The sequence below is a fragment of the Xiphophorus hellerii genome, chromosome 12, assembly GCF_003331165.1.
Source record: "Xiphophorus hellerii strain 12219 chromosome 12, Xiphophorus_hellerii-4.1, whole genome shotgun sequence".
Classification (NCBI taxonomy): Eukaryota; Metazoa; Chordata; class Actinopteri; order Cyprinodontiformes; family Poeciliidae; genus Xiphophorus; species Xiphophorus hellerii.
In genome coordinates, this window is record NC_045683.1 from 22,137,319 (window position 1) to 22,150,628 (window position 13,310).

Below are 13,310 nucleotides of genomic sequence, written 5' to 3' on the forward strand. Positions count from 1 at the left end.
TTTTGCCAAAAATATCAGAACTGCTGAGTCTTGTAAGGAGATGCTCACACTGCCTCTCAGTGGTTTCAAAATGAATTGCAGGTCCCAGAGGCTTTTACTGTAGAATTGATGAATGACTGAATGTAGTATGAAGCACTTTGCGGTCCTCTGGGCTTAATAAAACTCTACTTAAGTACTGGTCTTTAATCATTTTTGCCATAGATAAAGAAAGATTAAGATATACAGCAAACCAGCAGACAGGACAAACTAGAAGTGCTAATATCCATAATGGTGTACCTTGGATTCAGAAGCTTAATAATTTAACTCAACCCAGTTTATTTATATAGTATTTATATAATTTATATATATACAATAATTTATTGGAAAACAGACAACATAGTTATCTGGGAACTGATCCATCAATATGTTACCATGGTTCCTGCAGTTTCACTCAACTTTTGCCAGATTTAGGCTGGAAGGATTGGCTCTTTTCATTTTAAAATAAAATTAAAAATAAATTAATACTGTTTGCCTCCCTTCTGAAGCTGCTACCCCCATGACCCGACCTCGGATAAGCGGAAGAAGATGGATGGATGGATGGATGTTTGCTAATGTTGACTTGAGCATTATGTATTAAGTTTTCTTGTTTGCGTTTCCAATGTACTAATGTGCAGAGGATTAATGGAATGGGGTTATCAGCAAGTTGCAGATCCACTACTTCAAAGTTGTAGACGGAGACTTACTGGCCTTTTAAGACTTTCCATAAGGAAATCAACACCCATTTCATATTGTTGTTTTTTTTAATACAACATGAAAAAAATATATATCTATATATATATTTATAAATAAAAAAATTAATACACAATAAAAAAACATCAGAATCTCGGAATTTTTCATCTTGTGTAATATCCATGTTTAAATATTATTTATAAAAAAGCTTTCTGGATTTTTTTTTTTTTTTTTTTGCATCTTCGTATGTTCTCTTGAACTTGGCTGCTCCTCAGTCAAAAGGTGAAGTTCGTGATGTTTTCTTGGTTGCAGTCAAAATACAGTCTTACAGTAGTTTCAGTTTGATGCTAGCTGTGTCCAGTTTTGGAGATCATGCTGCCTTTAAACGTCACTCCAGTGTCAATCTTCACTCGACACAGTGGACAGGTGCCAAACTGCACCAGGACTCTGGAGGTGCAGCCGAGGCAGAGACAGCGGTGAGCACAGGGCAGCGTGATGTCAGCCTCTCGCGTCATACACACCACACAGCGGTCGTCTGCCGACAGAGGAGAGGTGTTAAAGTTAAAACATGTCAGAATTTCTCCATCCTTACCTTTCATGAGTTAAACAAAATTCAAAACCTGCTGGGATTTTCTTGGTTCGGCAGGAGATACAGTCATCAGATTTTTCCCTATTTGTCGTAGAATCAGGTTTGAGACTGGAGGGCCGTCTGATGAGAGGTTCAAGTGCAGGACAAGATGTTCTTTTGAAAAGCAAATCCTTTTTCTCTGAGCCTGCGGCAGGGAATCATTCAGATATTTTTAGCATATGCTGAAGGCTTTGTCAGCAAAGAAGATCAGGAACAAGAAGATCAGGCTGTTAGTCAAACAAAACCTGGGTGTGTTACAGTTACCTAGAAGGAAGATGGAGCACGTCTGACCGTAGACATCAATCATGGCCCAGAGAGGCTTTCTGACGTCCACATCCACTGGTAGCTTTTGCTTATTGCCATTGTTCTTATAATATATGTATCCATCATCAGAGACCCAGAATTCCACCACTGAACCTTCCTGACAGTAGGACTCATGCACAGGAGCAGCCCAGTGGCCTGAGGTTTGGGTGAGGTTGGGCATAGAAAACGGGGGCAGAGGCAAAGATCTGGGTAATGGAGGAACGTTGGTGAAGCCCACACGCATGGCTCCTTGCCAGTGTGGCACGTGCTTCTCCACCAGCACCCGGATCTTCTCGTGGGTCCTCACAGGCCGGCTAGTGAAAACCACACCACCTTTGAAAGTGTCTTCAGCTCTCTGGGCACGCCGACCGCCCTCGCTCAGACGGATCTTGAGTCCCACAGTCTTAGGATGGAAGGTCATGGGGCCGAGGCATTGCAGGTCGCAGCTGTGGGTCATGTTTGGATCTGCAGGGGAAGTAAAGCATCTTTACACCTTCAAGGAAGTTACACCATGAGATAATCTCCACCACAAACATGTTGGGATTTTTATTAAAATTTGGGGCGATTAAATTTCTTTTATTGAGATCTTCATCAAGTTTGATACTTAAGTCAAAAGATTAATGATGTCTGATGTTATTTTTGCTAATTTTGTAATGATTTTTTTCATGCTTTTATCAACTTTGATTCCCTTTTTATGACCTTCCAGTTTTATTGCCACTATTTAAGTCCTGATTGTATGAAAATCTTTTCCATAAAGCATTTAAAATAGGAGCTGAATTCATCAATATTTCTTAATAAGCCGCCAATATACAGTACAGACCAAACGTTTGGACACAACTGTGTGTCCAAACTTTTGGTCTGTACTGTATATTTAAGGAACTAGGTTTTTTGTCTGTGAAAAAAAGAATACCATGGCAAAATCTAGCATAATTTGCATATTAATGAAGCATTATATTAGCAAATACATCAAAACGATATGCTACTTTGCTGCTTTAAAAAAATCCCAAAAACTTCTGAAGGCATTTTTATTGCAAAAATGCTTTAAAAACTACATTTGATATTTGTTTTAGTTTTTAGTTTTGGGTTTTTCTCTCATTGTACTGAACTTGACATCCGTACCAAATTTCCCATCAAGATAAGTTGTAGTTATCCTACTCAGTCTCTTATTGTTATCGTCTTCCATCATCTTCTGGCTGTGCAATCATCCGTCTCTCGCGTCTAGGTTTAAGACAGGACACACAAAACAGGGGCGTGTTTTTGTAAATAGCCATCTTAGGAATTTTTTTTTTTTTTACCACCTTTCACTGGAATTACAGCTGCAAGCCTCTTGGGCGAACTATAAGAGTCTGCTGCTTCTTTTCCTTTTCAAAATGGTGTCTGTGAATATTATTTTTCAACAGATTCCCAGTTTTCTTCAGGTCAGGACATTGTCAGGTCCTGGAGCTTCTTTTGATGCTGAAACAGCCAATTTACATTTATTGTTTCCATTTTGTTGTGTTTCATTATATATATATAAAAAAAGAACAAAATACATGTTTCTATTCACTACATTGTGAAATTTTGTCAAAAATCTGAACTCTGAGAAAATATTTCCTTTTCCCCAATTCAGATCTCAAAGTCTAATATAGCAGCAACATGCTTCCTGGTTCACAGTCGTCCACTCCCAGTGATTAAAATGTTTTACTCTGCACTTGCACTGTTCCAAAGGCCAGTATGCTTGAAAAATGAATCTCTTTTGCTTATTAGCATTTACATTATGGTTCAGCTTACAGTGGAATCTTTACTCTGTTTACATCGTAAATGGTAGCAGCAAAATTTCTCCTCAGTACCTGTCAAGGCTGCCAAAGTGAAAGTAGTCACACTTGTACCTCAGTTTGAGATCCATGGTTCTAGAAGAGTCAGATGGCTCAGTTTGACCGATAATCGGTCATCCTGTACTTTCCCTTAGAAGCCCTATAAAAGCCGTTTCAGTATTTCCAGAGCTTGCTCTGGTACAGGTTCTTACTTACCCTCTCAATGAAAGGAAACCACAACAGCTGAGTCAATGTAGTAGAAGAAGGGCTTCTTCAAAAATGTGTAGTCCAGTAAAATATTTTTATATAACAGTAAAATGTCTACATAGCTTTTCTGTGAATTCCCGTTTAGAGGATTCCTTCTTGATTCGGCTCAACTCTGCAATCCAATGTAAATTTTTAACAGACTTTGTGATCAGAGACCAAAGGTCACATCTGCTCTCGAGCACATCCACACCTCCGATAACACTACTAGCGTGAGTACTAGACGGTTCACGAATGCAATAAATGCTTACAGAGAAAAAAATTTATAAATTACCATTAAATTAGTTAGATGTTAGACCAAAAATATAGACCGCAGGGGAGTTTCTATGAGTGGTCTTGAATTACACAACCCATTGCTGCTTGGAAAGATTTTTCAAACACCAGAAAGAAATCTCTGCAGCAGTCATCAGTTGCTAAAAAAACATGGAACTAAATGCATTCTTCCCAAAACATCAGAATTAATTTAGCTTCACAGTTTTTGCGATGGACGTTCAGATCTTTAGTGGCACCACACTGCCCCTCAGTGGTTTCTAAGTTAATTGCATAAATCACAGTTATTTTTTCAGTACGGCAGATGTCGCTAGAGGTGAGGCTTTACGACAAACCTGTGGCAAAAATGTGTCGGAATAAATTAAGTTTAGGAAGGAGACGGGTTTTCTGAACGTGTTTTGGCCCAAAATGTGCAGATTGAAACCAGAACAAACGCCAAAGACCTTGTAAAGATGCTGGCTGACGTTGATAAGACAGTGTCATTATCCACAGTGAAACGTTTCCTAAAACGACATGGGCCGGAAGCCTTTCAGCAAGGAAGAAACTTTTACTTCAGAAGAAACATAAAAAGCCAGATTGCAGCTTGCAATTGCACGCAGGCACAAAGACCTCCAAACTTTCTTCTAAATCGACAATAGTGCTAAGCGTACAACCAAAGTGGTTATAAAGTGGCTTAAGGACAACAAAAGTCAATGTTTTGGCGTGACCGTCGCAAAGCTTTGATCTCAATCATGTTGAAAAGTTGTGGGTAGATCTGAAAAGGCGTGTGCAACTGAGGCGGCCAGAAAATCTGACTCAGCTACACCAGTTCTGTCAGGAGGAAGGAGTCAGAACTCCACGACACTATTGTGAGAAACTTCAAGAAAGAAACCTGGGAAGTTTCACCTAAGTCACACATTTTAAAAAGCAATTAACCCTAAAACGGAATAAATAAATGTATGTATGTATGTAAACTTCTGAATTCAAAGAAAGCTGCAAATAAATAAATAAATAAATAAATAAAAAATCTCTAAAAAAAAGTTCTCGCTAATTTTTCTGGTATGTAGCAAATAGAAATAATGTTGGTATTTATAGGTAATCTAAGACAAGTGAAATTTGGTCTGACTTAACTTCAGGCAGTGAGATAAAAAAAATGCACCTATATTTTTTATTCAGTGTTCAACATTATATAATTTCACATAAAATGAAAGAGAATATACTTGTTCAATTGAAAGAAAGGAAAAGCTTTTGTAAGGATTTGGTTTTTCTGTGTCAATTTAGTTCCTGTGGCGTCTTGAACGATATCATGTGATTGATGCTTCTTGTGTTCCTCGTGTGTTTAATCCCACCTGTGTTCCCTGCTCCTTGTTGTACATCATTTGTCTACACCTTGTCTCAGTTCTACTTGGATTATTTTGGTGCTATTGCTACCTGTGTTAGAGTATGTTGCCTTTAATGCTCACCTGTGCTGCCTGGTCCAGGCAGCACAGGTGAGCATTAAAGGCAACATACTGCCTGGACCTCCTGTCCAGGCAGCACAGGTGAGCAGCAAAGGTGAATTCAAACCTTCATCATCATTAAATCAGAATTTTCTCACTACAACCTGGATCCACCACGTCTACCTCACCACCTTCACTCATAAATGATATACTGTAAACGTATATCATTTATGATAGCTCATCATTTATAAGCAAAAAGATTCATACTGTATAAATGATACAGTATATCATTTATCGTTTACAGTATATCATTTACAGTATATCATTTCCTCTGAAATGAGTGATCAGAGGAATTCATGATGGGAATGTTGAAGAAGGGCTCTTATCTTGTCACTTTACGAGAAATATACAGTAAACCAAGGCTCATCCAGCCACAGATTGCTTTCGATGATATAACTTCCGTGACTCTAATCAAATTAAAAAAGATAATCTAAGACAGTTTATAGCCCCAGCAGAGAATTATCTATGGAAGAAAGCCCTGCTAAAAGTACTTACAGTTATTCAAATTTAATGATTGCTTCTTTCAGTGTCGACACTCTTCCCTCAGGTGGATCTCGTTTCCCACAGCGTTAGGATGGAAGATTAAGGCAAATTTTACACTTTTCATCTATAACAAAAATCTATAACTTGGCAGTCAAACTGTAAACACATTGCAGGAATGCGACTAATTTACGGTTTATTGTACATGTCAGGACAATAAACATCTTTGCCTAGTTTGATCACGGTAACTATAAACAGATGCAGAAATATGAAGAAATGAATCCTGAGGTTTTGGCCTTTAATGGTGAGCATTTATTAGGAGTGCAGCTACTCTTTCCCATAAAGCATAAAATAAACACATTCCAAGAAACAGCTAGCCACCCCATCTGTTGAAGTAACTGATGGGGTTCATATAAACATGAATATGTAAATGAATATATATATAATATAACATGGTGATGAACTTATAATAATCAAAGAAAGAAAGAACATGACTAATTTCCTTCTGTGTGTGAAGTGGACTTTGTCTTGGTTGTTTTTGAAGATCACTACCAAAATAAACCATTCAGTAACACTCAGTAGAAAATGTCTGAAGATGTGAAGGATCAGAGAGACGTGACGGGAGCATGTAAAAAGAAACGGCGGAAAAAATATATTCGCTACTCTGAACAGTTTAGAAAATGTCACATATGTGGCCAGATAAATTCTTTGTAATATTTTTGTGAAAATTGTGAAATTGTTCGCCACATACACATTTGAAAGACAAAAAATTTTCTCTTCTTGAGTGGACATTAAAACCTTTTTATGTAATCATAAGCTTAAAAAATCTTCCGTTTGTTCTTTGTAAAAATGAAAAAAAGCAGGGGGCGTGCCGTGGTGGCGGAGGGGTTAGCGCAACCCAAATTCAGAGACGACGCGGCCTCGACGCGGCTGCCGTGGGTTCGAGTCCCGGACCCGACGACGTTTACGGCATGCCTTCCCACCTTCCTGTCAGCCTACTTTGAAAAAGGGACACTAGAGCCCACAAAAAGACCCCTTGCTGGGTGATTTTTAAAAAAGCAGAAAGAAGTAAACAAAGAATTGGCCAAAAATGTTATTACAACTAATGGTGTGAAAGGTGGTCACACTAACAATCTTCTTCTCATATTTAAATAACAGTGCTCTGTTGCTATCCTTTCTGGTGAGCAGGACCTCCTGCTGACTCACTTCATTGTGGGACATATCCATGCAAAGTAATTGTTTATTTTGTGAAATTCCCTTTTAAAATGAGAGGAAACAACAAACCATAATGAATAAACACCCACCAGTGAAAGAATCACAAACACTTGCTTACAGCTGCCTGTGCAATAAACACCAAATTTGTCAACAAGGAGTGTCAAACAGAAAGTGAATTCAGCTTCTTTCTTAGAATGGTGAATCTGTAACCAGTCAATCTTTGATGAATTATTAAGCTCTGGGTTAAATATGATTCTTGCTGACACCTTTAGATGCTGATGCAGGTAATTTCCTGTAGCATCAGCAGCATTTCTGTGTCAAGCTCCAACGCCTCGTCTGCGTTTTTTGGTTAATCTAAATCCATCTTGTTAATCGTTGACTTTTCAGGAATGATAACACAAGTTTGATAATGTATCAAATATGAAAAACAAGATCGTAAATAAGTCAGAATGAAACTGGCCGATGGATGCGGCCTGCTTTCAAAACTGACAAAGGAATCAGGACAGACACAGAGCAGAAGAACATTGACAGGGACTTTGCTAAACCCGTATGTTTGGTCCAAGACAGTAAAACCTCAACTTCAATTATTTTTTTTAAACTAGTCTTTTAAATACAAAAATACTGTAATCTATATTCTTATTTTCCAATCTGACTTAAGAATGAAATCTAATCTGCACTAACTTCATAGTGCATAATTCTTTAGTCTTTCAAAACCAACTTTTGAGGAGCTTTTCTATTAGCAGGCTGGCGTGGAGGAACATTTTGTGTTATGTGATGAGGAAAGCGGCTGGAAGTGAGTTTTGAAAAAAGAAGAAGAAACAGAAAAGCCTCAAAAGTCTTTCACTGTGATTGCACTAATACAGGAAAGTCTAACACATAATCCTAATTTTTCTCTAGTTATCTTTTGTGCATTTAGCAGTTTTTCTGTTAAGGTTTTCTTGTCTTTTTTATATACCTATTCATCTTGTTATACTTATTGCAGCAGCTGAAATAAATTTGGGTTTAATTGATTTATTTGTTTTTATGATTTCAATTCATTATTTTGTTATCTGTTTTATTGTGCGCTATCTCTGTTTTAATGTTCTTATCACGATTTGTCTTGCTATTCTTGTTAGATATTTTATGTCGAAGTTCAGTTTTGCCATTATAGTCATCAACACATGGTTTTCGGACAAACATCAGCTCTGTTAGAAACACATTTCTGCACGTTTTTCTAGTTTCTATGCTTAGTCTTCGTAAGCTCTTTCTTGTTCTCTGCTGTTGTGTGTTAACACATTTTTATTTTCCCAGGCTTTTATCTCTTGATTTTACTGTTTCTTATGTTGCTTTTATGGTTTGTATGGTTTTAAGGTTGATTTCTACTGTACAGTGCTTTGTGATTTTATGTCTGCGAGAAGCGCTTTATAAATAAACCTTACTTGTCAGTTTCGGCTCCTTCAGCCCGTGTTATGTCACATGACAATCATTTCTGCAACGAGTTTCTGTGTTAAAATCTGCTGTCACCTCTCCCATATCAGAGTGCTTCAACTCCATTTTGATGCAGGTTTTCTTTAATATTTAAAGGACTTTATGGAAATCAAATAGGTTTAAATCTTTACTGTTGTCAGACATTTCATTGAAACAAGAATCCCGTCGTATAAATTTGTGGAATGTATCGTGGTTTATTTTCATGTCCACAGTTGATAATACAAAAAAATCATCCTGTATTATATACACTTTGTCCCTGAAAAATAATTTCAAAGTAAATATTATATTTACCATATAAATAACATCCTGAGTCCAAATAAGACTTTACAAATAACAAAAGAAAGTGCTTTTAGAAAAATTAAAAAAACACATTTTCTTTTTTAAAAACAATCATAAGCAACAATAACAAGTGTCTTCACACTAGTAGCATCTCAAAACCTTTACTCTTGTACGAGTTTCAGGTTTATTCATTTTAAAATCCTGGTTTTACTTCACTCAGGGGATTTTTTTTTTCCTTCAGAAATCCCCCAATTATTGGTTTCTGTACCAGGACACATTCAGTGGTTGCTGTCTGCAGTGTTACAGTCTGTCAGTAGTTTGCGTTTGATGCTTTCTGCAGCAGGTTTAGCGATCTGCCAGCTCCAAAGGGTCACGTCCACATCACCGGTGGAGGGCTGATCACCAGTCGACACAGCGGACAGGTACCAAACTGCGCCAGGACTCTGGGGGTGCAGTGATTGCAGAGGCAGCGGTGACCACAGGGCAGCGTGATGTCCGTCTGCCGCACCATGCACACCACGCAGTAGCCATCTGTGAGCGGAAGAGAGAAAAAAAATAAAATTATGAGACATCCGAGTGACTCCAGCGTTCACTTTAATGGGTAAAACAAAAAGTCAAATGACACTGGCAGAAAACATACCTGCTGGGATTTCCATGTTCAGGCAGGACGTCCTGTCGTCAGAGCTTTCGCTCAGCGTTGTATTTTCAAGACTGAAAGTGGAGGGCCGTCTGATGGGAGGTTCAGGGCCAGGGCAAGATGTTTTCTTGAAAAGAAAACCCTTTGTCTTTGAGCCTGCAGGAGCGAATGATTCAGAGAATTATTGATATTTTTAGTGTATGCAAAATTCTTTGCTAAGAACAAGAAGTTCAGGCTGTTAGACAAACAAAATGTGGGTGTGTAAAAATTACCTAGAAGGAAGACGGAGCACGTCTGGCCGTAGACATCAATCATGGCCCAGAGAGGCTTTCTGACGTCCACATTCGCGACTAGCCTTTGCTTCCCAGAGTTTTGAAATTTCACACATATTTTGCCGCTGTATGTGACCCAGAATTCCAGCACCGATGTTTCCTGACAGTAAGACTCATGCACAGGCATGGCCCAGTGACCCGAGGTTTGGGTGAGGTTGGGCATAGAAAACGGGGGCAGAGGCAAAGATCTGGCCGATGGATTAACGTTGGTGAAGCCCACACGCATGGCTCCTTGCCAGTGTGGCACGTGCTTCTCCACCAGCAACCGGATCTTCTCGTAGGTCATCACAGGGCGACTGGTGAAAACAACACCACCTTTGAAAGTATCTTCAATCCTCTCGGCACGTCGACCGCCCTCGCTCAGGCAGATCATGTCTCCCACAGCCCTAGGATGGAAGGTCATGGGGCCGAGGCAAGAGGAGCCGCATTTGCAGGTCGTCTTTGGATCTGTGGGGGAAGAAAATCACCATTACAGCTTTATGACAAATATCAACAGGTTATGTTTATGACATCTACACAAAAACATGAGCTGCACTATAAAACCAGGACATGTAGTTTTACACAACATCCTGACAGGTAGACAGTAAAAGCATCAACATAAATGTCTCCAGATGCTGATGGATTGCAAGTTTGCAGCAGGGATCGTCAACTGAACTTTACTAGTTTAACTGCAGATACATTTGTAAATACGTTATGCAATAGGAGTGATGCACGGTTACACTTTGAGAAGTCTGTCAGGGTTTGGCATTCCCATTTAATAACTGCTATTAGTAAGTGCAAGAAAATGACTTGAGACAACTGATCTTCAAAAACCAGAAGTTCAATTCAGAACAACCCCATTTACTTCATATTCCTGTTTTCTATTTTTGTTGTTGTTGCAGGCCTGACTGTTGCTTAAGACTTTGTCAGCAAAGAACAGGATCAGGAGTAAATCTACCTAGAGGTGATCTGCAAACTAAATAAAATGGGTTAATCTGCGTTTCTACTCGTTTCTCTCCGACAGGATTCTAGGAACATCCCGACATAATCTTGACCTCAAGTGTTTTTGTTTACTTTCATTTTCTTATCACATTACCACCAGAGGAAACAGCGGTCAGAGTGCACACTTTTGCTTTGAAAGCATGGACAGTGCTGGTGTGCAGTGTAACCTGCTGGAGTCCATGCATGTCAGGACATGTCTTATAGTTGAAGGCAGGTTAGACTCTCCCTTCTGTTCTCAAAAACATTTACCGCGTCTTTTTACAACGCGTCAAGATCTTACAGTGAGTCATCCACAAATCCCCCGGCGTAGATCCTAACTCACTGCTTACTGGTCAAAAAACTTTCCTATCTAACATCATGTTTAAAGTTTCTAGCTATATATGGTTTATTACTCCAGGAGTTACATTATGTATGGACATAGTTGTTTGAAGTCTCTCTTATCACCTGTTTTACAACCAACTTATGTTGCTTCTGCTTAGTTTCCCTGCCATTCTTATTTTTCTGTAACTTTAAGAGTTTAAGTTACAGGATTTTTTAAATTTTTTATAAAACGCATTATTTTTTTCTGACTTGTAATTTTAGCTTTTTTCCTACTTTCATAAACAAAGAGCGTCTTACATCCTTAAATATTTGTTTAAAACCTGAAAGAGGCATTTTCAATTCAAATATAAAATGAAGCCAAGTTGTAGAAATCTTACCGGTCTTCTTATTGTGGTCCGCTCTCCCCATCTTGGAGCAGAAGTAATCTTTCGTACGTCGACACGGGAACTGTGCTCTCTTGTCTGTGTTGCGGTTTTGTTATGATCAGGTGGGAGTGTTCCGACCTGATTTAAAGTGAAGCGCACGTGTGGTGTGGAAATCAAAAACATCCCACTCGGTCAATGAATGAAAAGAGGAAAGGGGGGTGGGACAGAGGGAGGGCAGAATCAAGCTGGAATTTTACCAAACACTTTCTCATGTGACTTCTTTTAGGACGTTTGAAAAATAAAACAAAATGTTTTCCAATTTACGTTTTAGTCATTACTTCTTTTTTTTTATTATTAGTAATTCCTATTATGTTTAACTATTGTTTTCCATTTGCTTCTAACTTATGTTGAAGACCATTTTAAATTTGTTCACAGATACAGAAATCCCCTTTCAGCTGAAACTATGACCTCTGACTAGGCTGGCAATTCCCCTCATAAAATAAAATAATGCAATACAATGCAATACAATACAATATAACATAATATACAATGTTTTGCTTTTTTCACCCCCCTTTTAACCTACTTCATATCACTAAACAGGTTTTATCAAGATTTTTTTAGTGCTTTTTTTAGAACAATCGGGTCTCAGTGAAATTAAAGTAATAATTCCCACCAAAAAAGATTTTAAGTTACATTTAAAACTACCTTTATTTCATTTATTCAGGTAACTTATGACTGATACAAATGTTTCAGATCATCTGATGATGTGACTTATTTTGGTGAGAAAAAGAAAAGGCAAAAACTAAATAGAATAGAATAGAAGCAGATATCAGAGAAACTCTCATGTCGGAAAATTCCCACAAAACATTGGGAATTTGTGTGTGAGCTCTGACACACTCCGCACAGTTGTGTCATAATTTTAGCTTTGAGCTGTGTATGTAATTTTCTTTTTCCTCAGAAAGCGGTTGAGATCTATTGGCCATGACTGAATATGCAGGATTGGTTCTGATAGGCCATGTGCGGTTTGTCTTGTACAGGAAATGCTGTGTGAGAGAACCACTGGAAATTTACTGTGTGTCTGCGCCTCTGGTTAAGAGCCATATTTATCTGACTTATCTTGTCTCACTGTACAAATTGCAGACTGCTTCACGCGTTGTAGCTGTTTTTCTGTCAGAACTTGCATTACAGGTAACTGGGAATTACAGGAAACGAGATCAAATGAGCTTTATGGTCACCAGTCATTATGAAACTGAAAGCTCCTGGAAATCACGGGCCATAAAGCAATGAAATCATTTCCTACAAACAAACTACACAATCTGTTCGGTGGGTTACTTACATTTTGCAATTAGCGCGGGGAGTTACTAAATCTTTTATCAGTAAAATGAAACAAATGCTTGTTCTGCGTAGCTTTTTCCTTTCATCCCCTGCGTGAACATTAAGCATTCATACTGTTGCAAGAAAGACAAATAGTGCTAATTGTTAATGTTTAAGCTGCTCTACAAATACAAGATTTTTTTTTTTTCGACAGAGTGGCCTCTGAAAACAGAAATTTGCTTTTCTTTTGGACTCAAACTCTAAAGTATCGCCTCCAAATCAACTCTATCAAATCTTTATCTCTGTTTCTCTGCGCATTTTGACATTTTTGTGTATGTTTGTTTAGCTTGGCAATATTTTTACCTAAAATATGCTGCGCTCCTTCGGTCGAACGGAGCCTATTGACTGCTGCGGTACAGCTTGGTACTGCTTCCTCACAGCCCGGCGTCCCGGTACGGAACCGCCTCATCAGACC

General features: G+C 38.4%; 2 protein-coding genes across 5 annotated transcripts; both read right to left on the reverse strand.

Moving 5' to 3' along the window:
* Positions 1 to 921: 921 nt before the first annotated feature.
* On the reverse strand, positions 922 to 3,825 carry LOC116729273 (E3 ubiquitin-protein ligase NEURL3-like). 4 transcript variants are annotated; one of them, XM_032577690.1, is made up of 5 exons: positions 3,649 to 3,825; positions 2,759 to 2,857; positions 1,601 to 2,104; positions 1,329 to 1,481; positions 922 to 1,243 (listed from the first exon to the last, which is right to left on the reverse strand). In XM_032577690.1, exons 2-5 carry the CDS (start codon positions 2,823 to 2,825, stop codon positions 1,056 to 1,058), a joined length of 912 nt encoding a protein of 303 aa, XP_032433581.1. In that variant the 5' UTR covers positions 2,826 to 2,857; positions 3,649 to 3,825; the 3' UTR covers positions 922 to 1,055. The 4 variants fall into 4 exon arrangements, with proteins under 4 accessions (XP_032433581.1, XP_032433583.1, XP_032433580.1 ...); XM_032577692.1 differs by having other exon boundaries at positions 2,795 to 3,825; XM_032577689.1 differs by having other exon boundaries at positions 2,759 to 3,825.
* A 4,951-nt stretch (positions 3,826 to 8,776) lies between these two features.
* On the reverse strand, positions 8,777 to 11,679 carry LOC116729126 (E3 ubiquitin-protein ligase NEURL3-like). Its single transcript, XM_032577476.1, has 4 exons — positions 11,534 to 11,679; positions 9,795 to 10,301; positions 9,526 to 9,678; positions 8,777 to 9,416 (listed from the first exon to the last, which is right to left on the reverse strand). The coding sequence occupies exons 1-4, from the start codon at positions 11,562 to 11,564 to the stop codon at positions 9,256 to 9,258; spliced, it is 852 nt and encodes a 283-aa protein (XP_032433367.1). The 5' UTR covers positions 11,565 to 11,679; the 3' UTR covers positions 8,777 to 9,255.
* Positions 11,680 to 13,310: the final 1,631 nt, after the last annotated feature.